Genomic DNA, 23,064 nt, shown 5'->3' on the forward strand with positions numbered 1-23,064 from the left:
GTAACATTAACATTCTGTCACAGTGCACCATATTTGTTCAGTGCGTTCATGTACACTCTAGCATGTTGTTGAATGCCCACAGGGGTTCCTGTACCCAGTTTGAGAACTGTGTCACCATTATTTTACTTAATCCTTATTATCTGAGTTTTAATAGATATAGACACAAGTTAAGAAAGATGGAAAGACTTGTCCCTGTCACAGAGCCAGAAAGTAGCGGAGCCAGAATCAGGTCTAAATTTGGATGCTCCAAGCTCTTAACCATTCAACTATATTATTTACCGCCTTGTAATTGTTCATATTTCTGTAACGCTCATTGCTTTTGCAGGTAGTTACTGTCCTCAGTGCTTAACACAGTGCCTAACACAAAATAAACTCTCCGTGAATATTGATTGGTTGAATGAATAAATGACTAGATGATCAAGCCCTAAAAATGAAGCCTTTTCAGGGGCCCATAAGTCCCTGGCAAATTGACCTCAGAGTTTGGAATAAATGTGTTTTGTCCTGAGACCCTTCTCTAAAGCAGTGATTCACAGTTAGTTCTAAGCCAGCGCTTCCACACAGATATCATGGTGGTGATATTTGCAGAGAACTCTGGATAAACTGACAAGGCTGCCCAGGAGCTCCTGTGCCCCGCTTCCTTCCCAGACACCCTAAATGCTTAAAGAATCAGTGTCTCAATTCACCTGTAGCCCATTGACAGCTCCTAAGCTACCATGGATGGTGTCTTGGAATTATCTGATCTTTGTCTCCCCATCCCCCCAGAATACACTTAGCCACCACTCTCTCTCTATATATACTTGTATCATTCACCTCTGATATTACTGTTATGAGCACAGGTGTGTTATGGAAAACACTGAGAGTGATTCTTTTAAAGGTTTTTTTTTCTTCATAGCAGCTGGTGGTAAGTAGTCTGTGCACACTTGGGGAGACCGGTGAACCTCCACTGCAGACTTCTCCTGTCTTCCAGAGTGTGTTACCTGGAGCTTCTAGGAGCATTGCTCTTCTGAAAACTCACAGGCATTGCCCAGTGGCCTGAGGCATTTGGAATCTGGTCCTTGGTTAAAGAGAAACCTGGGGGCCGGCCCCATGGCCAAGCAGTTGGGTTCGCGTGCTCCGCTTTGGTGGTCCGGGGTTTGGCTGGTTCGGATCCTGGATGTGGACATGGCACTGCTCATCAGGTCATGTTGGGGTGGCATCCCATATAGTGCAGCCAGAGGCACGCACGAGTATACACCTATGTACTGGGGGGCTTTGGGGAGAAGAAGAAAAAAAAAGATTGGCAACAGATGTTAGTGCAGGTGCCAATGTTTAAAAAAAAAAGAAAAGAAAAGAAACCTGTAGAAACCTGTCACTATTGGCTTTTAGAGGGTTTTGCGGGGTGGCAGGGGGACAGGTGAGGGAGGGTTGTTTTTATTTTTGTTTTTTAAAAAAGAGGCTATATACAAGATGAATATCCTGATATAGCAAATCTCTTCTTAGGGTTGGAGAGATTTTTTCAACATTTGAAGGTGGCCAGTTGTGGGTTTTCAAAGTCTCCCTGACTGATTGATTTATACATTATAGCAGTGTCGTCGTCGTCGTCTCCTTCTTCTTCTTCTTCTTCTTCTTTTTGGTGAGGAATATTGGCCCTGAGCTAACATTTATTGTCAATCTTCCTCTTTTTGCTTGAGGAAGATTGTCCTTGAGCTAACACCTGTGCCAATCTTCCTCTATTTTGTATGTGGTATGCCACCACAGCATGGCCTGATGAGCAGTGTGTAGGTCCTTACCCAGGATCTGAATCCATGAACCCCAGGCCACCAAAGCGGAGTGCACGAAGTCAACCGCTACGCTACCGGGCTGGCCCCATCGCAGTGTCTTCTAAGTGTTGTCTCCAGACTTAGGAATGTGTTAGAGATGCAAATTCTTGGGCCCGACCCCAGACCTACTGAATCAGAAATGCTGGAGGTGGTTCCTCGCAGTCTGTGTCTTCACAAGCTCCCTAGATGATTCTGATTCTCGTATCTGCCATTTAGTCTATGTTCAGTAATAGGCCTTCTCTTCTCTCCCAATTCTGTGAGCTTCTCTAGGAATCTTGCCATCGTGAATGTCATAATTCCTCTGGGAAATAGCCTTTGAGTTACAAACAGCTTTAGAAACAGAGGTCATGTGTCAGCTATGAGATGTGTGTCAGCTCTGACAGAGGGGTAGCTGGCCTCTTCTCAGAGAGATTGGGAGGTCTGAGAGCAGGCAGCTCTACACCCTAGACACAAGAATAGAAGCTACAGTTTTCAGGAAGATAGCCAATAATCCTATCATTTTCCTTGCACATCTTATAAAAACTAAATAATTGGCGCCAAAAATTGGCTTTAAAAGGACTCATGTTGGGTGAGGTTAAAAGTGTGATTACTTGAAAATAGCTCAGCTGGTGGGGAAAGTACTTGAATTTAAGTGTCTAAATCAGATTTTTGCTATTACTGCTCTCAGCAGGAGAAGAGGCAGAAAAATCAATAGTACTTGATCTTGTTTAAGCTACCAAACCATGCTTCTTGTTACCTCCAAAGGTCTCTGGCTGCCAGGAAGGAGCTTGGGCCTTCACTGTCACCACAAGTGCTGTCACAATTGTAAGTTTATGCTGAATTTCTTGAACTCGGTTGTCTTGGGCCTGCATGGCAGGAGGCCTGGAATCTTTGTGATACCTTAAGATAGGTAGGGGTGAGCAGCCCAGACCTGACTCCAGACCTACTTTCCCTCTTCCCTTCTTAGGGTGGACCCTGAGCTGGGAGAACTGAATTCAGCAATGCAGACAAGAGGGCTGGGCACAGTGTCCAAAAGGGGTGGCCTGTTCCTGAGCAGCTGTGTTATGATTTAGCTTACTGGCAATCCTGAGTTTCCAGGGGAGCTTGGGGCCTTGAGGAGGTAGGCTGAGTGATTATAATCATTTTCATCATTTGAGTATGCATTCCCTACCACATGTCCAGTGCGAGGTGTTTCTCATATAGCTTAGTGGTTAAGTCTGCCTAGTTTTGAATTTTAGCTCCATCATTTGATTACTGTGTATCACTTATAAATGCCTGAAGATGCTACTGGAAGACTTGACTAATGGTAGCTTAAACAAATAGGAGGGGTATTTTTTTCAAATAAAAAGAAGTCTGGCGGTCAGGGGCAGGTGGCATTGATCTGTTAGGTCAGTGATTTCAAGGCTAGTATCCCCTGACTCTTTTGGCCTTTCCCTGTTAATCTAAGATGCCTGCCACAGCTGTAAGCATCATGTCTGTGATCGAGGTAGGAAAAAGAGGGTGTAGGACAACATCAGTAACGTTTGTCCTTTTACTAGGAAAGCAGGGCTTTCTCAGATTCCCCCAGCAGGCTTCTGTGTGTATCTCATTGGTCAGAACTGGGCCACCTGGCTTCTCCTGAGTGCTAGGAGGGCTGGGAAAGTGAGTATTTAGCTTTTCTAGCCTTAATAGTCCAAGGGCAGAGAGGGTTGGGAATGAGCTTTGGGTTAGCCAGCCCATGGTCTACCACCGTGACCTGGGTGAGTATATTAGCTTCTTTTTGGTTTCCTCATCTGTAAAATAACCATAATAGTAGAACCTATTTCATGAAGGGGTATGAGGATTAAATGAAATCAATGTAAAGTGTTTAGCATAATACTTGACACATAATAAGTAGTAATATTGTTTTTATTACCAGCATTATTATCTCAACCCTGCAAAGTTAGTGTTATCTCATTTTACGTAAGAGGAAGCTGAAGCTCAGTGAGTGGAGGTGATAACTTGCTTGAATTCACAGAGTTTGAAATGGCAAAACTGGGATTAGAGCCTATATCCAAATCCAAAATCCGTGCTCCTTTTTCTGCACTGGGAGTTGAGTTAGCAGGGGAATGGTGATTAGCTGGTTAGTCTGTCTTGGCCAGACCCAGAGTATCAGCCACAGGCTTAGTGATTAGGGAAGGAAGGAGATTAAAAACAATAGGTTTGGACAGTGAGAAGCCCCTGTCTGGGACATATAAGGACAAAGAGAAACACAGCTTAAGGAGGCATCGCTGGACTGATACTAGATCTACCAAATTGGGAGATGAGTATTTGAGAAAAATGGAAATATAATTTGATAAGAACTATAAGAGAAGCCAGTTATGGGAGTAATCAGAAGGGACCCCTAATCTAGCTTGGAAGGAGGAAGGTCAAGGAAGACATTTGGGAGAAGGAAATGAAGTGAAGAGCAAGGGAAGGGCAATCCAAGCATTGAGGACAGCCTGAACAGTGACAGGGAAACCGAATGTTGAATGGAGTATGCTAGAACAGCTGTGTGTTTGGGGTTGGTGAAGTGTAAAACACCAGGCCAGGATTGGCAAGAGAGGAAATAGGACATCTAGATGGCTAGGAGCTCAGACTTAGAGGGTCCTTAATGCCATGCTAAGAAATTTGGAACTTTGTCCTTGGCAGTAACCTTTATCCTTGTTTGGATACTTGTTTGGAACTTTATCCTTGGCCACCAGAGACTTTTAGGCATAATGGATAGATTGGCGTTTTTGAAAGATTTCTCTGGGCGTTTGAGGAGAATGGATTGGAGAGCGAGAAAATGGAGGTCAGAAGACAAGTTAGGAGGCTCTTAATGTATTTCAGTCAAGAGCCCTGAACTAGAGTTGGTGTTTGGGATGGAGAGGAGAGGACATATTTGAGACATTATGAGAGAGAGATGTGTCTAGTATACAGTAGACATTCAATATTTGTGGAATCTGAGTGAATAAATGAAGACTTGATGTTGGATTTGAGGAGTGAGAGAGAAGGAAGGATCTGGACTTATCCTAGGCTTCCTCTGGCTTAGGTGACAGGTTGCTTGATTATGCCTTTTACTGAGTTTTGAGACCAGCATGTGTCAAGGAGCTTTCCTTTTATGTTTCTCAGGTAATTTTCTCATAATCCTTGGGGAATCCCCCTTTTTCCTAGCGCTGAGATTTCTAAACTTAGTACATCTTGGTAATTAGGGGGCAAGATAATACGATTCCCATTTTACAGGTTTGGAAACAGGTGTGGAATAGTTACGTAACTTGCCGGGGATCATCCAGCTACTCAGAGTGCGGAGATGTTCTTTCCTCTACAGCATGTTGCCTTTGTGTAAGACTCTTGAACTTCCTGTTGTAATTTCAACTGATTATAGGCTATAATAAAACAAGCAATAAAATTCAGAAGATTAGATTGATCTAATTACTCAGCTGTTAAGATGGGGCCATGAGTTAATCGTAATTCAGTGCACCTAATTCAATCCAACAGAGTGTACAGCATCATTTGCATTATACCAAGAAAGCGCTACTGACACCTCCTTAGTATTAAAAGAAAAAAATTAAGCAACTCATAGAAATAGAATCCACCACCCCCCTACCCTTATTCTTTTTTATCAGATAATCTGGTTTCAACTTTAACTGTCTCTTATATAACCGTGAGCAAATTACTTAACCTTGCAGAGCCTCAGTTTTCTCCTGTAAAAATATGGGAGATGTTCATTTAGCAGTAGCTGTTATTATTATTTTGCAAACACAGAAACGGAGACTTGGAATTTGATAAGGATTTTAAGAGTCTTGCCCAGGTCACACGGTAACCTAGTGGCAGATCTATACAAAAAAATGTGTTGAAATGGAAGCATTTTCTGGGGTTCTTTGACCTAAGACATGTTCCATATTTCAGTTTATTTAAAAACCCAGTCCTGGTGTGCATGTCATACCCGTTTCCCACCTCTTTCCCTTAGGACCTTACCAGTGGGCTTACAAATCTCTTGTAACATCAGCTCTTTAAATTTGTAGGGCCTCAAAAGAGTTTTTAGCACATTTTTTCATACAAGTAGAAAATCTGGGTATCTGGATTCTAATCCTGGCTCTGCCTGAAGGATGAGTGGCAGTTATTTGGAACAGGGAAAATGTCTAACATAGGAGATTAATTGAACCTACCTGAGTGTCCAATAATACCATTTTCTGGTTTCTTTTGTTGTTGTTCCTCATTTCCAAAACAATATGTGCTCATTTTAGAAAAACCAGAAAATACTAGATATAAGGAAAACATAAAAAACATCCATAAGTCCCCTGATCCAGAGACAATCGTTGTTAATACTTTGGTATATCTTTTCTTCTAGATCTTTTTAAATGAAGATGTATACACATTTTTCAACAAAAATGAGATTGTATGCTATATACTATCCTGTAACACCTTAATTTATTTAAGGAATTATGAGTTGTTGGGTCATTTAGATTTGTTTCAGATAATGCCCTGTTACTAGACATTTAGGTTGCTGTAACTTTCACTATTAACCAGTAGCACAAAGCAGAAGTAATAGACTGAAAATAAATGAGAAATAAAAATGCAAAAATATGGGGACACTTTTATTTACAAATTTTTAAAAGGAACAAAAATGCTTTAAAATGAATAAAAGATTGTAAATACCCATATACACACAACCGTATACAAAAATTACTAATATTCAAAGCATAGTGACTCATTCAATGTTTCCACAAAAAGCCATGCTGACTAGGAGCTTACCTTTGTCCTGCTGTGCTTGGCCAAGTGACAATAGGCCTAATCTCCTACAGCCGTGTAAGGGATAGGGAAAGGCAGGAGATAAGGGATATGATTGAGGATCTAGAAGATTTTCATTAAGTAGTCTTAAAATCTTTGGGCAAACACAACAGTTTCCTAAAGGGAACTTTTAAAGAAAGGGAAGGGGTGGGGGACTAACATTTATTGAAGTGCTTCCCTATCTGTGCCAAGTCTTTATTCTAGGTATTTTGCATGCTACCTCATTTAATTTTCTAGCCTACAGTATAGGATATCCCTGTGTTCCTGAGGCTCAGATAAAGGGATTTGCCTAAGACTTCATGCCTAGTAAGTGGTGCAGCTGACTTTTGAATCCACATTTGCCTGCCTTGAGAGCCTCTATTCTTCCTACTGGATTATGATGGCTCCCACAGGATGGCCAGAGCAGGAAACTCCTCTTGACTCTCAGTAGGAATGTTTAGATGAGTCTCTACAAAGCAGGTCCAGGTCTGCCCTGCTTACATCCCTAGCCAGCCCACATGCAGGAGAAAGAAAAAGAGGCACCGGTCCTGACATAGAGTGAGTACTCAAAAAATGTTTACCAAACAAATACATTAATGATTGTGTCTATTTTCAAAATACCAAAACTGAGACTCTGAGAGTTGAAGTGATTTTCCTAAAGTCACAGAGCTAATAAGTAAAAGAGCAGGGACTTTAATCTAGGTCTGCCTATAAATGAATCTCTTGCTGTTTCTGTAACACGGGACAGTTTGTCTCAGGTTGACACCTGCTCTCAATGTCCACAACAGTGTTCCTTGTTTGAATCAACAGTAGGGGAAGGTACATAGCATGAGCACAAGTAGCATTCTACTTACTGTCTCTTTTGTAACTAACTTGGAGTTGCAGCAGCCTCTCCAATCCACATAAAGGACATTGATGAAAAACCCATGACTAGCGTCATACTTAATAGAAAAAGACTGAATGCTTTCCCCCTAATATTGGTAACAAGGCAAGGATGTCCATCGCACCACTTCTATTGAACGTTGTACTAGAGGTTCTAACCAGGGCACTTGGGCAAGAAAATGAAACAAAAAGTCATCCAGATTGGAAAGGAAGAGGTAAAACTATCTGTATTTGCAGATAACATGATCTTGTATATAGAAAATTCTGAGAAATCCACAAAAAAACTATTAGAACTAATGAGTGAGTTCAGCAAGGTTACAGGATACAAGATCAGTATACAAAAATTAATTGTATTTCGAGTTTCTGGCAAGATGGCGCCGTGAGTAGTCCTCTTTGTCTCTCGCCCTTCGAGTCTACAATTATTTGGACACTTATCGCTTGACAAAGGATATCCAGACAGCATCTCAGGACGTCTGAGACACCCACGCGACTATACATCGGAAGGCGGATGGACTTTCCTCCGGGAGGATGTGGAAATAGGTGAAAACTCTCCGACCCCGACGGGCAGCCTAGTACCCGCAAGCGGCTTTCTTCCAACGGACGCCCCCAGAGGATCCACACACATCTAGGGCAGGAGCGAGAACACAACAGAGGAGCGACGGTGGAAACAGGTGACCAGAACCCTACCTAAACCCCCCGCAATTACTCCTAAACGCAGAGGGAAACTTTGGAGTTGCACACCTGAGCCCGCGGGGAGAGTCTCTCCCCGCCATTGGCGGGGAGACCCAGCCTGGTGCTCGGGGCGCCCGGAGGGTCCCAGAGAGAGACACGGAGGGCACGGAGGTCTCCCAGCTGCCGTTGCCCGCCCCGTGGGACTAGGGATTGCCAGAGATCTCGGAGAGGACCGGGGCTGGGGGAACTTTCAAAGGCCGGTTCGGCGACCCGGAGGGGAAGCGCCGGAGCTCCGCCCGGGCAGCAGACAAAACTCTCTGTCTGCCGTTAGCAGAGGGGCCACGCTGAGCATTCACAGCTCCGGGAGAGGCCCGGAGAGAATCCCAGAGGGCGGGGCGACCCCCAGCTGCCGTTGCCCGCCCCGTGGGGCTAGGGATTGCCAGAGATCTCGGAGAGGACCGGGGCGGGGGAACTTTCAAAGGCCGGTTCGGCGACCCGGAGGGGAAGTGCTGGAGCTCCACCAGGCAGCAGACAAAACTCTCTGTCTGCCGTTAGCAGAGGGGCTACGCCCAGCATTCAGGGCTCCCGGCAGAGGCCCGGAGAGAAGCCCAGAGGGCGGGGTGATCCCCAGCTGCCGTTGCCCGCCCCGTGGGGCTAGGGATTGCCAGAGATCTCGGAGAGGACCGGGGCGGGGGAACTTTCAAAGGCCGGTTCAGCAACCCGGAGGGGAAGCGCTGGAGCTCCGCCCGGGCAGCAGACAAAACTCTCTGTGTGCCATTAGCAGAGGGGCCATGCTGAGCATTCACGGCTCCGGGAGAGGCCCGGAGAGAAGCCCAGAGGGCGGGGCGACCCCCAGCTGCCGTTGCCCACCCCGTGAGGCTAGGGATTGCCGGAGATCTCGGAGAGGACTGGGGCTGGAGAGAGTTCCAGAGACCCAGCTTAGTAGCCTAGGGGGAAACCCTACAGGCTCACAGCAGCCTTAGGGAAAGCCTCTGCACAGCACCAGTAGAAGGCACCCAGCCGCCAGCCACAAGGCTGGAAGACCCCAGGGCAAAAGCAGCATAGCTAGGTGTACTAACCACAGACTGTAGAAGATGCCAATAGCTCTCCTGCGATCCATAGAGGACAAGTGAGATTTGGTGGGTGCCGACAGCAACGGAGTGACAAATATAATGATCCCACCCCTGGCCGCTGGAAAAGCCCATAACACCGTTGCAGACCCCAAGGAGAGAGCGCATCTAGGTGGGCAACAACAGTAGGCACCTGCAGCCTGAAGCCCCCCTGTGACGGCCCCCACGGCAGAGGAGGGAATCCAAAGGGCCACTGTGGCTACGAAGAGGGGCCCAGGCCCAGTTAGCAACTACGGACAGGGTTCCTGGTTGGTGAAGTATAAATAGCTGCTCCCCCCACCGCAGCAGCTGAAACAAGTGAAAGGAGCAACTAAACTCTATCTCCATGCGGAGGCACAAATCAACATCATCAAGCAATATGAAAAAATACATTAAATCTCCAGAACAGAAAGAAAGTAAGAAATACACAGAAAACAATCCCAAAGAAAATGAGATATATAACCTAAATGATGATGACTTCAAAACAGCCATCATTAGGATTCTCAATGAGTTAAGAGAGAATTCTGACCGACAGCTCAACGAGTTCAGGAGCTATGTCACAAAAGAGTTTGATACGATAAAGAAGAACCAAACAGAAATATTGGAAATGGAGAACACAATAGAGGAGATTAAGAAAAATCTAGATGCTCTGAACAGTAGGGCCGATAACATGGAGGAAAGAATTAGCAATTTGGAAGATGGCAATATAGAATTGTTGCAGGCAGAGGAGGAGAGAGAAGCAAGACTTAAAAGAAATGAAGAAACTCTCCGAGAATTATCAGACACAATTAGGAGATGCAACGTAAGGATTATAGGTATACCAGAGGGAGAAGAGAAGGAGAAAGGGGCAGAAAACCTATTCAAAGAAATAATGGCTGAGAACTTCCCAAATCTGGTGAGGGAGATGGATCTTCAGGTGACAGAAGCCAATAGATCTCCAAACTTTATCAATGCAAGAAGACCAACTCCACGGCATATAGTAGTGAAGCTAGCAAAAGTCAACGACAAGGAGAAAATATTAAGGACAGCCAGGCAAAAGAAACTAACCTACAAAGGAACCCCCATCAGGCTATCAGCAGATTTCTCAGCAGAAACTTTACAGGCTAGAAGAGAGTGGAATGATATATTCAAAAATCTGAAGGACAAAAACCTACAGCCGAGAATTCTCTACCCAGCGAAAATATCCTTCAAATACGATGGAGAAATAAAAACTTTCCCAGATAAACAAAAATTAAGGGAGTTCATTGCCACAAAACCACCTCTTCAGGAAATCCTCAGGAAAACCCTCATTCCTGAAAAATCCAAAAAAGGAAAGGGGCTACAAAACCAAGAGCAGAGGAGATAAGTAGAAGGACAACAACAGAGAGTAGCAGCTCTACATCAGAACAGATTAAACCATGGGACGAGAAACAAAGGAAACTGAAGAAAACCGGAAAACAAGACACAAAATGGTAGTGGTAGGCCCCCACGTCTCAATAATCACTCTAAATGTAAACGGATTGAACTCCCCAATCAAAAGACACAGAGTGGCAGGATGGATCAAAGAACAAGATCCAACAATATGCTGCCTCCAGGAAACACACCTCAGCCCCAAAGACAAACACAGACTCAGAGTGAAGGGATGGAGAACAATACTCCAAGCTAATAATGAACAAAAGAAAGCAGGTGTCGCTATACTAATATCAGACAAGGTAGATTTCAAAGCAAAACAGGTAAAGAAAGACAAAGAGGGACAGTATATAATGATAAAAGGGACTCTCCACCAAGAAGACATAACACTTATAAATATATACGCACCCAACACAGGAGCACCAAAATTTGTAAAGCAACTCTTAATAGAACTAAAAGAAGACATCAACAACAATACAATAATAGTAGGGGACCTCAACACACCATTAACACCAATGGACAGAACATCCAGACAGAAAATCAACAAGGAAATAATAGAATTAAATGAAAAATTAGACCAGATGGACTTAATAGATATATATAGAACACTTCATCCAAAAACAGCAGGTTACACATTCTTCTCAAGTGCACATGGAACAATCTCAAGGATTGACCATATTTTGGGAACCAAAGCAAACATCAATAAATACAAGAGAGTTGAAATAATATCAAGCATCTTTTCTGATCATAACGCTATTAAACTAGAAATCAACTACAAGAAAAAAGCAGAGAAAGGTGCAAAAATGTGGAGACTAAACAACACGCTTCTCAACAAACAATGGATCATTGAAGAAATTAAAGAAGAAATCAAATATTATCTGGAGACAAATGAAAATGAGAACACGACATACCAAATCATTTGGGATGCAGCAAAAGCAGTCCTAAGAGGGAAATTCATCGCAATACAGGCTCACCTCACTAAACAAGAAAAAGCTCACGTAAGCAACCTCAAACGACACCTAACAGAACTAGAAAAAGAAGAACAAACAAGGCCCAGAGTCAGTAGAAGGAGGGAAATAATAAAAATAAGAGCAGAAATAAACGATATTGAAACAAAAAAGACAATAGAAAGGATCAATGAAACAAAGAGTTGGTTCTTCGAAAGAATTAACAAAATTGACAAACCCCTAGCCAGACTCACCAAGAAAAGAAGAGAGAAATCGCAAATTAATAAAATCAGGAATGACAGAGGAGAAATCACAACAGATACCAATGAAATACAAGAGATCATAAGAGAATACTATGAAAAACTATATGCCAACAAATTGAACAACCTGGAAGAAATGGACAAATTCCTAGACTCCTACAATCTCCCCAAACTGAATCAGGAAGAAATGGAGAATCTGAATAGACCAATCACAAGTAAGGAAATAGAAACGGTAATCAAAAACCTCCCCAAAAACAAGAGTCCAGGACCAGACGGCTTCTCTGGAGAATTCTACCAAACATTCAAAGAAGACTTAATACCTATTCTCCTCAAACTGTTCCAGAAAATTGAGAAAGATGGAGAACTCCCTAACACATTCTATGAAGCCAACATCACTCTGATCCCCAAACCTGACAAGGACAACACAAAGAAGGAGAACTACAGGCCGATATCACTGATGAACATAGATGCAAAAATCCTCAACAAAATTTTGGCAAACCGATTACAGCAATACATCAAAAAGATTATACACCATGATCAAGTGGGATTTATACCAGGGACACAGGGATGGTTCAACATCCGCAAGTCAATCAACGTGATACACTACATTAACAAAATGAAAACCAAAAACCACATGATCATCTCAATAGATGCAGAGAAAGCATTCGACAAGATCCAACACCCATTTATGATAAAAACCCTCAGTAAAATGGGTATAGAAGGAAAGTACCTCAACATAATAAAGGCCATATATGATAGACCCACAGCCAACATCATACTCAATGGACAAAAGCTGAAAGCCATCCCTCTGAGGACAGGAACAAGACAAGGGTGCCCACTTTCACCACTCCTATTCAACATAGTTCTGGAGGTGCTGGCCAGAGCAATTCGGCAGGAAAAAGAAATAAAAGGAATCCAAATAGGTAACGAAGAAGTAAAACTCTCGTTGTTTGCAGACGACATGATCTTATACATAGAAAACCCCAAAGAATCCACAGAAAAACTATTAGAAATAATCAACAACTACAGCAAAGTAGCAGGGTATAAAATTAACGTGCATAAATCAGTAGCATTTCTATACACTAACAATAAACTAACAGAAAAAGAACTCAAGCACTCTATCCCATTCACAATCGCAACGAAAAGAATAAAATACCTTGGGATAAACTTAACCAAGGAAGTGAAGGATCTATACAATGAAAACTACAAGACTCTCTTGAAAGAAATAGGCGATGACATAAAGAGATGGAAAGACATCCCTTGCACATGGATTGGAAGAATAAACATAGTTAAAATGTCCATACTACCTAAAGCAATATACAGATTCAATGCTATCCCAATCAGAATCCCAAGAACATTCTTCACAGAAATTGAACAAACAATCCTAAAATTCATATGGGGCAACAAAAGACCGCGAATTGCTAAAGCAATCCTGAGCAAGAAAAACAAAGCCGGCGGAATCACAATCCCCGATTTCAAAACATACTACAAAGCTACAGTGATCAAAACAGCATGGTACTGGTACAAAAACAGGTCCACAGATCAATGGAACAGAATTGAAAGCCCAGAGATAAAACCACACATCTATGGACAGCTAATCTTCGACAAAGGAGCAGAGGGCCTACAATGGAGAAAAGAAAGTCTCTTCAACAAATGGTGCTGGGAAAACTGGACAGCCACATGCAAAAGATTGAAAATTGACCATTCTTTTTCACCACACACCAAAATAAACTCAAAATGGATCAAAGACCTAAAGATTAGGCCTGAGACAATAAGTCTTTTGGAAGAGAATATAGGCAGTACACTCTTTGACATCAGTTTCAAAAGAATCTTTTCGGACACTGTAACTCCTCAGTTGAGGGAAACAATAGAAAGAATAAACAAATGGGACTTCATCAGACTAAAGAGCTTCTTCAAGGCAAGGGAAAACAGGATTGAAACAAAAAAACAGCTCACTAATTGGGAAAAAATATTTACAAGCCACTTATCCGACAAAGGGTTAATCTCCATAATATACAAAGAACTCACACTGCTTAACAACAAAAAAACAAACAACCCGATCAAAAAATGGGCAGAGGACATGAACAGACATTTCTCAAAAGAAGATATGAATATGGCCAATAGACACATGAAAAGATGTTCATCATCGCTAATCATCAGGGAAATGCAAATCAAAACTACACTAAGATATCACCTTACCCCCGTTAGATTGGCAAAAACATCCAAAACCAAGAACGACAAATGTTGGAGAGGTTGTGGAGAAAGAGGAACCCTCATACACTGTTGGTGGGAATGCAAACTGGTACAGCCACTATGGAAAACAGTATGGAGATTTCTCAAAAAGTTAAAAATAGAAATACCCTATGACCCAGACATCCCATTACTGGGTATCTATCCTAAGAACCTGATAACAGATATCTCAAGAGTCCGTTGCACCCCTATGTTCATCGCAGCATTATTTACAATAGCCAAGACGTGGAACCAGCCTACATGCCCAGAAACTGATGACTGGATAAAGAAGATGTGGTATATATACACAATGGAATACTACTCAGCTATAAAAAAAGACGAAATTGGCCCATTCACAACAACGTGGATGGACCTCGAGGGCATTATGTTAAGCGAAATAAGTCAGTCAGAGAAAGACGATCTCTATATGACTCCACTCATAGGTGGAAATTAGTATATTGAGAAGGAGATCTGATCGGTGGTTACCAGGGAAAAGGGGGGGTGGGGGGAGGGTACGAAGGGGGAAGTGGTGTACCCACAACATGACTAACAAAAATGTACAACTGAAATCTCACAAGCTTGTAATCTATCATAACATTAATAAAAAAAAAATTAATTATATTTCTATACAGTTGTAATAAACAACCCAAACATGAAATTAAGAAAACAGTTATGTTTACAATAGCATCCAAACGAATGAAATACTTAGAAATAAATTTAACAAAAGAAGTGCAAAACTTATGCTCTGAAAACTACAAAATGTTGAAAGAAATTAAAGATCTGAATGATCAGAAAAACATCCCATGTTCATGGAATGCAAGACTTAATATTTTTTAAGATGGTAATATTTACCAAATTGATCTACAAATTCAATACAATCCCTATCAAAATCCCAGCTGGCTTGTTTGCAGATTTTGACAAGCTGTTCCTAAAATTGACTGGAAATTCAAAGGACCCATATTGGCCAAAACAATCTTGAAAAAAGCAAAGTTGGAAGACCCACACTTCCTGATTTCAAAGCTTGTTAGAAAGCTACAGAAATCACAACAGTGTGATTCTGGCATAAGGATAGACATATGGATTCATGGAATATAGAAATTGAGTATTCAGAAACCAACCCTCATATTTACAGTCAATAATTTTCAACAAATTATTCTGGAACAACTGGATATCCACATATGAAAGAATGAAATAGGGCCCCTACTTCACACCGTATGCAAGTATTAACTGAGAATGGATTAAAGACTAAATGTAAGAGCTAAAACTATAAAACTCTTACAGGAAGACGTGGAGGTAAATCTTCATGACCTTATATTTAGCAATGGTTTCTTAGATGTGACACAAATAGCAGAAGCAGCCAAAGGAAAAAATAGATAAATTGGACTTCATCAAAATTAAAAACTTTTGTGCTTCAAAGGACACCATCAAGAAAGGGAAAAGACAACCCACAGAATGGGATAAAATATTTGCAAATCATCTGTCTGATAAGGGACTTGTATCTAGAATGTATCAAGAAGTCTTACAACTCAATAATAAAAAGACAATGCAGTTGGGGCTGGCCCCGTGGCCGAGTGGTTAAGTTCGCGCGCTCCGCTGCAGGCGGCCCAGTGTTTCGTTGGTTCGAATCCTGGGCGCGGACATGACACTGCTCATCAAGCCACGCTGAGGCGGCGTCCCACATACCACAACTAGAAGGACCCACAACGAAGAATATACAACTATGTACCGGGGGGGTTTGGGGAGAAAAAGGAAAAAATAAAATCTTTAAAAAAAAAAAAAAAAGACAATGCAGTTAAGAAATATGCAAAAAATCTGGATAGACACTTCTCCAAAGAAGATATACAAAAGGCTAATAAGCTCATGAAAAGATACTCAAGATAATTAATCATCAGGGAAATGTAAATCAAAACCACTCTGAGATATCACTTTACACCCCTATGATGGCTATAATCAAAAAGTCATATAATAACAAGTGTTGACAAGGATGTGGAGAAATTGAAACTCTCATACACTGCTGGTGGGAGTATAAAAATGATGTACCTACTTTGGAAAACAGTCTGGCCACTCCTCAGATGGTTTCCCGTCTCTGTGACTTTGCTTATACTCTTCTTTTTATTTGGGAATGCCAATCCTTTTATCTTTGCCTGTCAGAATTCTGCCCACCCCACAAGGCCCAACTCAAATTCCAGTTTCCCAAGTATATATACCTAGAACAGAATTGTTAAGTTGTGTATCTTTGTTTGGTATTGCATAATTGCCCTTCAACATGCTTTTACTAACTCCCATTGTTTCAGATCCTTCCCAACACTTGATATCGTCAAACTTTAAAATTTTTGTCAGTCTGATAGGTGTGAAGTGATCATTTCTTCTGTTTATTTGCATTTTGCTGATTACTAATATGGTTGAACATCTTTTTTTTCCTTCTTCTCCCTATCATTTGAGTGATTTCTTCTGTGAATTGCATGATTAGATTCTATTGGCTTATTTTCATTTTCTTATTAGTTAAATATGAGTTCTTTATTCTGGATACTAGCCCTTTGTTATGTGTTACAAATGTTTTCTCACTCTGTGCTTGTTGTTAAACTTTGTTTATGGCATCTTGTCATATAGATTTGAATTCTGATGAGTTAAATTTATCAACCTTTTCTGGTTTTCCCTTTTGGTCTCTCATCTAAGAAATATGTTCTGTACCAACGTCAGACTAATAGTCTCCCTTTTTTGTCCCCGATAGTTTTAAAGTTTTATTTTTTTTTATATTTAGGTCTTTGGTCTTTCTGGAATTGGAGAAGTGTGAGGTGGGGATCTAATTTTTTTTCTTCACATAGAAAACCAATATCTCACTACGTTGTATTGAATCGGAAAGAGATTCTTCCCTTTACCAGATCTCTTTAAACAGAATAATGGAATAAAAGACTGAATTGACCTGGGACGAAAAGGGATTCGTGGACCAAATCATCAATTTGCAAAGTTTCATCTTCCTCTTTTATTTCTTTTTAGAAGATAAATACAGGGAGGGCAGAAATCATTCCCCAAACAATCTGTAAAGTGCTAAGTACCTCCCATCTGCCCTGTAGGTGCAGAAAACAAGAAAAGCAGCAGCAGCTGCAGCAGCACACTCCTGGAGTGGAGATTGGGGCAGAGTAGGCCATCTGCTTTCCATTAAAATTTCTCCCATACCGGCAGATAGGGAACTTTGGAGATATTTTTAGATTTGTAAAAGAATTTTTTGCCCTGAGGAACAGTGCACACTAGGCCTATGTGCTTACCTAGGAGCAGTTTTATTATTAGCTTTAATGTAGCCTATTTTCTTATCTTTTTTTGTTGATGATACTGTTTTTACACCAAAGACATAGCAAGTTAAGCTTTCTCTGGAAATAGCAGTCCTCCTCTTCTAGGGCTCAGCTAAGATGAATGACCCACAGATTGCTGGCCTTTTACCTGGAGGGGTGAGTTCTCCCCGAAGATGCAACAGTACTCGGAGCACAACTGATTACTAGATAGTTCCCCCTTCCTTGTGACCTCGGGAGAGTAGCCTTGCCCTGACTGAGAACAGTGCTTCACTTAGGCCCGTCCAAGGGGCTCACTAGTGGGAGGCTGTCTGGGTGGGCCTTGAATCCAGTATACAGGCTACCTCAGATTCAGCTCTAGTGGGCAGGTCCAGAGGCAGCACTGCAGAAGGCCTGCCCGCCTGGGCCGACCTACATTCTCGCCAGTACAGTACTGTCAGCAGCCAGGCCTCCCAGCTAGTAAGAGGGATTCAGATTCAGACTTTTTTCTGGACCCTGAAAGGGTTCAGATTCAAGGGTCTATTTAATTTATTTTCTTTCCTTCTGCCCATTAAAGAAAAAAGGAAGAAAAAAGCCTACAAACCCTGCAGTTAGAATGTTTCCCATCTTGCTTTGCAGCCTTTTAGCTCACAGCAGTAAAAATAGGATTTTGCTATCAGGATGAAGTTTTGTAGGCTCTGTCTCCTACATATCTTTGTAGTTTCCCTTCTTTATCCGGTTGTTAACTGTTTTAGCTTTGCCTTTGGGCTACTGCAGTGACTTCCTCTCCGGTCCCTCCTTCTCTGATCTCACCCACTCTGAACCCTTGTCCACAACTGCTGTTGGAGTAGGAAAAACACAAATCTGAAACTCCCCAGTTTAAAATCCTCCAGTGGTTTCCTGTTATTGATTGATAAATTCCATCCCTTAGCCTGACATTTAAACCTTCACAATCTGTCTCCAGTCTACCTTTTTATCTTCATTTCTTGCTACTTTTCCCTACACACTGTAAACTCCAACCATACAGAACTATTTGCCATTTCCCTAATATGACATACAATTTCATGCCTTCATGCATGAAACGAATACATATATCTTTGTCCCCACCCCACAAACCTCTGACAAACTCCTCTCACTCATTGTTCAAGGCCAACTAAAATGTTTCTTCTTATGAAAAGCCATTCCCAGCTCTCCCAGATCTGTTCTTCACTCCCTCCTCAGCATTCGGATAATACCCTGACATTCTATGATTATATGTCATATATATTGCCTATAGGTTAATATAAATAACTATATTATTTCCCCCATTAGACTGTAAGCTCCTATGTAAAGAACCTAGCACCTGCTCAGTACAGAGTAAGCATTTGCTAGATGCTAACTATGCTGACAGATAATGATGAAGAAATCTATATTAACCACTTTAGGCCTTCACCGACCACCTATCACCAGAGTCTTGTTATGTCAATTCAACTTTTTTTAAAAATCGGGGAAAAAAACAGCAGAACAGTGAACAAGGCAGGAGGAAAATTGAATTGTTTTAAGGAAAAGGAATTTGTAAATTGAAGACTGGCCAAAGGTGGGCAACCAGGATGGGAAAGGGTTAAAGGAATTGAGTCTGTTGGATTTGGATAAGAGAATATTCGGAAAGAATAACTGATATCCTCATATGTCTGGAGGGTTGTCCTGGAGCTGAGGGAACAGACATGTTCTGTGAGGGTAGAACCAGGACCAGTGGCTGGGAAGGTGTTCAGCGTTAGATTCCTTATATGGCAGATTATTAGCTCAGAGTGAAGAATTTCTTCTCCAGCAGGAGCTGTGACTGCCTAAAGAGGTTCTGAGCACATCATGATCAGAAGGGTGTGCTGGCCGAGGCCATGTGGCCACCTGTGTGGGCCACTATAAAGAATATTACTGTGCTGAGTGGTAGATTGGACTCAATCCCCTCTGATGCCTCTTCGAACTCTGTAATTCAGTGCCTGTGTGATGCCTCTCAATGACATGAGCATGACCTATATTAGGACACTGAGTGGGAATGGAATAGCGTTTTATTATTTGTAACTGAACCATCTTTGACCAAATTGACTTTCCAGAGCAATTTCCTGTTTTCCCAGGTTTTGAAGCTGAAATAAAAGAATCCTGGCAAAGAAAACAGCAGCCAAATCCAGAGGTTTAGGCTGAGTCTCATCTTTTGAGGAGAGGTAGGGAGGTTGGTAGGAATGGACTTGGTCTTACTCAGCAGGCCTGGGCTCTATCTCTACCCTCTGTTTACTGACTGTGTAAGATAAGTCTAAGCTTCAATATCCTCATCTCTAAAATGGGACTAATAATGTATTTCATAGAGTTAGGGTGAAGATTATATCACATAAAGAAGTGCCTGGCAGAGTGCTCAGAACATACCGTAGAATCAAAATTATATCCTTCCTCTTGCTTTCTTCTTTTTTATTTTGCAAGAATAAAGATACTTTTTGCTTGTTTGGTTTTGGTCACCCTGGCCTTGGGGTCGGGGAGGGGAGCAGTTTTCTTCTTTTTAATCATGAGCATCAGACTGAAAATGTCTTCATTGCATAAGTGTCCCCCTGCTCACAAAGGAGTAATCCTCTGTCTTCCTGAGCCAGAGAGTTAGTCTTCCACTAGCCTTTTGATACTCTGCTTTTTTACTTCCTAAAGATCAGGTTGTTTCAGAAATAGTCCTGTGATTTCTCTTGAAAGTAATTTCTAATTTCCATATTAATCAAAAAATAGCTTTACACTTCTTCAGCCCTAATCCTAGTAACAAGAAAAAGGGATTAGATTGTATTGACATCTATAAAGCAATTGAAATGTACACATCAGAATCCCAAGACCTGATCACTACCATAGTCTTTGGGATACCAAGCAGAAAAGCTCACTTGTGTCCATTTATTCTCTTCACTCTTGACTTTCAAAGAATATAAATACAGAAGGAGCACACTTGTTTCCAAGGACCAAGTCATAGTTATTTATCAGGTGTGGAAAAGGCATTGCTTTCAGGATTCCCTTTTCAGTTCCACCACTGACTTGCTGAATAATCTTAGCCAAAAAGTCACTTCACCTCTCTGATCCTCTGTTTCCTTATCTACAAAGTGGGAGAAATAACGTTGGTGGTGTTTTAAGGCTCAAATGAAATAGCAGGTGTGAAAATATCTTTTGTATGAGCAATGTGTGAAATATACATGGTGTATTATTTGAACTCAATATTCTTTTTTGTTTTATTGATGTCATAATTGTTTATAACATTGTGAAATTTTAGTTGTACGTTATTGTTTATCAGTCACCGTATTATATGTGCCACTTTACCCCTTATGCCTACCCTCAGCCCACTTCCTCTCTGGTAACCACTAATCTGTTCTCTTTGTCCATGTACTTGTTTATCTTCCACATATGAGTGAAATCATATAATGTTTGTCTTTCTCTGTCTAGCTTATTTCACTTAACGTAAAATACCCTTAAGGTCCATCCATGTTGTTGCAAATGGGACGATTTTGTCTTTTCTGTCTTTTTTTTAAAGATTGGCACCTGAGCTAACATCTGTTGCCAGTCTTCTTTTTTTTTTCCCTTCTTCTTCTTCCCAAAGCCCCCCAGTACATAGTTGTATATTCTAGTTTTAGGTCCTTCTGGTTGTGCTACGTGGGATGCTGCCTCAGCATGGCTTGATGAGCAGTGCCACATCCATGCCTAGGATCCGAACTGGCGAAACCCTGGGCCACCAAAGTGGAGCTCGCAGACTTAACCACTCAGTCACAGGGCCAGCCCCGATTTTGTCTTTTCTTATGGCTGAGTTGTATTCCATTGTATATATATACCACATCTTCTTTATCCAGTCATCAGTCGTTGGGTACTTGGGTTGCTTCCACTTCTTGGCTATTGTGAATAATGCTGCAAGGAACATAGGGGTGCATAAGTCTCTTTGAATTGTTGATTTCAAGTGCTTTGGATAAATACCCAGTAGTGGCATAGCTGGGTCATATGGTATTTCTATTTTTAATTTTTTGAGAAATCTCCATACTGTTTTCCATAGTGGCTGCACCAGTTTGCATTCCCACCAACAGTGTATGAGGGTTCCCCTTTCTCCACATCCTCTCCAGCATTTGTTGTTTAATTTTGTCTTGGTAATTATAGCCATTCTAACAGGTGTAAGGTGATATCTCATTGTAATTTTGATTTGCATTTCCCTAATGATTAGTGACATTGAACATCTTTTCATGTGCCTGTTGCCCATCTGTATATCTTCTTTGGAAAAATGTCTGTTCATAGCCTCTGCCCATTTTTTGATCAAGTTGTTTCTTTTTGTTGTTGTTGAGTTGTATGAGTTCTTTATATATTTGGTGATTAACCCTCTGTTGGATATATGATTTGCAAACATTTTCTAGCCAGTTGGTGGATTGTCTTTTGGTTTTGTTCCTGGTTTCCTTTGCCTTGCAGAAGCTCTTTAGTCTGATGAAGTCCCATTTGTTTATCTTTTCTTCTGTTTCCCTTGCCCAAGTAGACATGGTATTTGAAAAGATCCTTCTAAGACCAATGTCAAAGAGTATACTGCCTTTATTTTCTTCTAGGAGTTTTATGGTTTCACATATTACCTTCTTTAATCTCTTTAATGTCTTTAATCCTTTTTGAGTCTATTTTTGTGTATGGTAAAAGATAATGGTCTACTTTCCTTCTTTTGCCTGTGGCTGTTTGGTTTTCCCAACATCATTTATTGAAGAGACTTTCCTTTCTCCACTGTATGTTCTTAGCTCCTTTGTCAAAGATTAGCTTCCATAGATGTGTGGTTTTATTTCTGGGCTTTCAATTCTGTTCCATTGATCTGTATGTCTGTTTTTGTACCAGTACTATGCTATTTTGATTACTATAGCTGTGTAGTATACATTGAAGTCATAGATTGTGATGCCTCCGGGTTTGTTCTTTTTTCTCAGAATTGCTTTAGCTATTTGGGGTCTTTTGTTGCCCCATATGAATTTTAGGATTCTTTGCTCTATTTCCATGAAGAATTTCATTGGGATTCTGATTGGGATTGCACTGAATCTGTAGACTGCTTTAGGTAGTATGGACATTTTAACTATGTTTATTCTTCCAATCCGTGTGTGTGGAATATCTTTCCATTTCTTTATGTCATCCTCAATTTCTTTCAGTAATGTCTTATAATTTTCATTGTATAGGTCTTTCACCTCCTTGGTTAAATTTATTCCTAGATATTTTAGTCTTTTTGTTGCGAATGTAAGTGGGATTATATTCTTGAGTTCTCTTTCTGTTAGTTCATTATTAGAGTATAGAAATGCAACTGATTTCTGTAAGTTGATTTTGTACCCTGCAACTTTACTGTAGTTGTTGATTATTTCTAATAGTTTTCTGATGGATTCTTTAGGGTTTTCTATATGTAAAATAATGTTGGGGCAGGCCCCATGGCTGAGTGGTTAAGTTTGCATGCTCTGCTTCGGTGGCCCGGGATTTCACCGGTTTGGATCCTGGGCACAGACATGGCACTGCTCATCAGGCCATGCTGAGTCCACATCCCACATGCTACAACTGGAAGGACCCACAACTAAGATATACAACTATGTACTGGGGGGATTTGGGGAGAAAAAGAAAAAAAAAGGGAAGATTGGCAACAGTTGTTAGCTTAGGTGCCAAGCTTTAAAAAAAAAAAATGTCATCTGCAAACAGTGAAAATTTCACGTCTTCTTTGCCAATTTAGATACCTTTTATTTCTTTTTCTTGCCTAATTGCCCTGGCCAAAACCTCCAGTACTATGTTGAATAAGAGTGGTG

The 23,064-nt window shown here is 41.2% G+C and overlaps 1 protein-coding gene across 20 annotated transcripts in view; it reads left to right on the plus strand.

Annotated features, from left to right (window-relative positions):
* The window catches only part of FAM168A (family with sequence similarity 168 member A), a 185,379-nt gene that overhangs the window by 123,652 nt on the left and 38,663 nt on the right, over nt 1-23,064 (plus strand). For 9 of the 20 annotated variants that reach the window (XM_070625919.1, XM_070625905.1, XM_070625909.1 and 6 more), the window contains one exon: nt 2,544-2,603. The exons of the other annotated variants lie outside the window; for them this stretch is intronic. In XM_070625919.1, coding sequence (XP_070482020.1) covers nt 2,544-2,603 — 60 coding nt within the window. The remainder of the gene's footprint in view (nt 1-2,543; nt 2,604-23,064) is intronic. 20 annotated transcript variants of the gene reach the window in all.

Source organism: Equus przewalskii, chromosome 6, assembly GCF_037783145.1.
Source record: "Equus przewalskii isolate Varuska chromosome 6, EquPr2, whole genome shotgun sequence".
Classification (NCBI taxonomy): domain Eukaryota; kingdom Metazoa; phylum Chordata; class Mammalia; order Perissodactyla; family Equidae; genus Equus; species Equus przewalskii.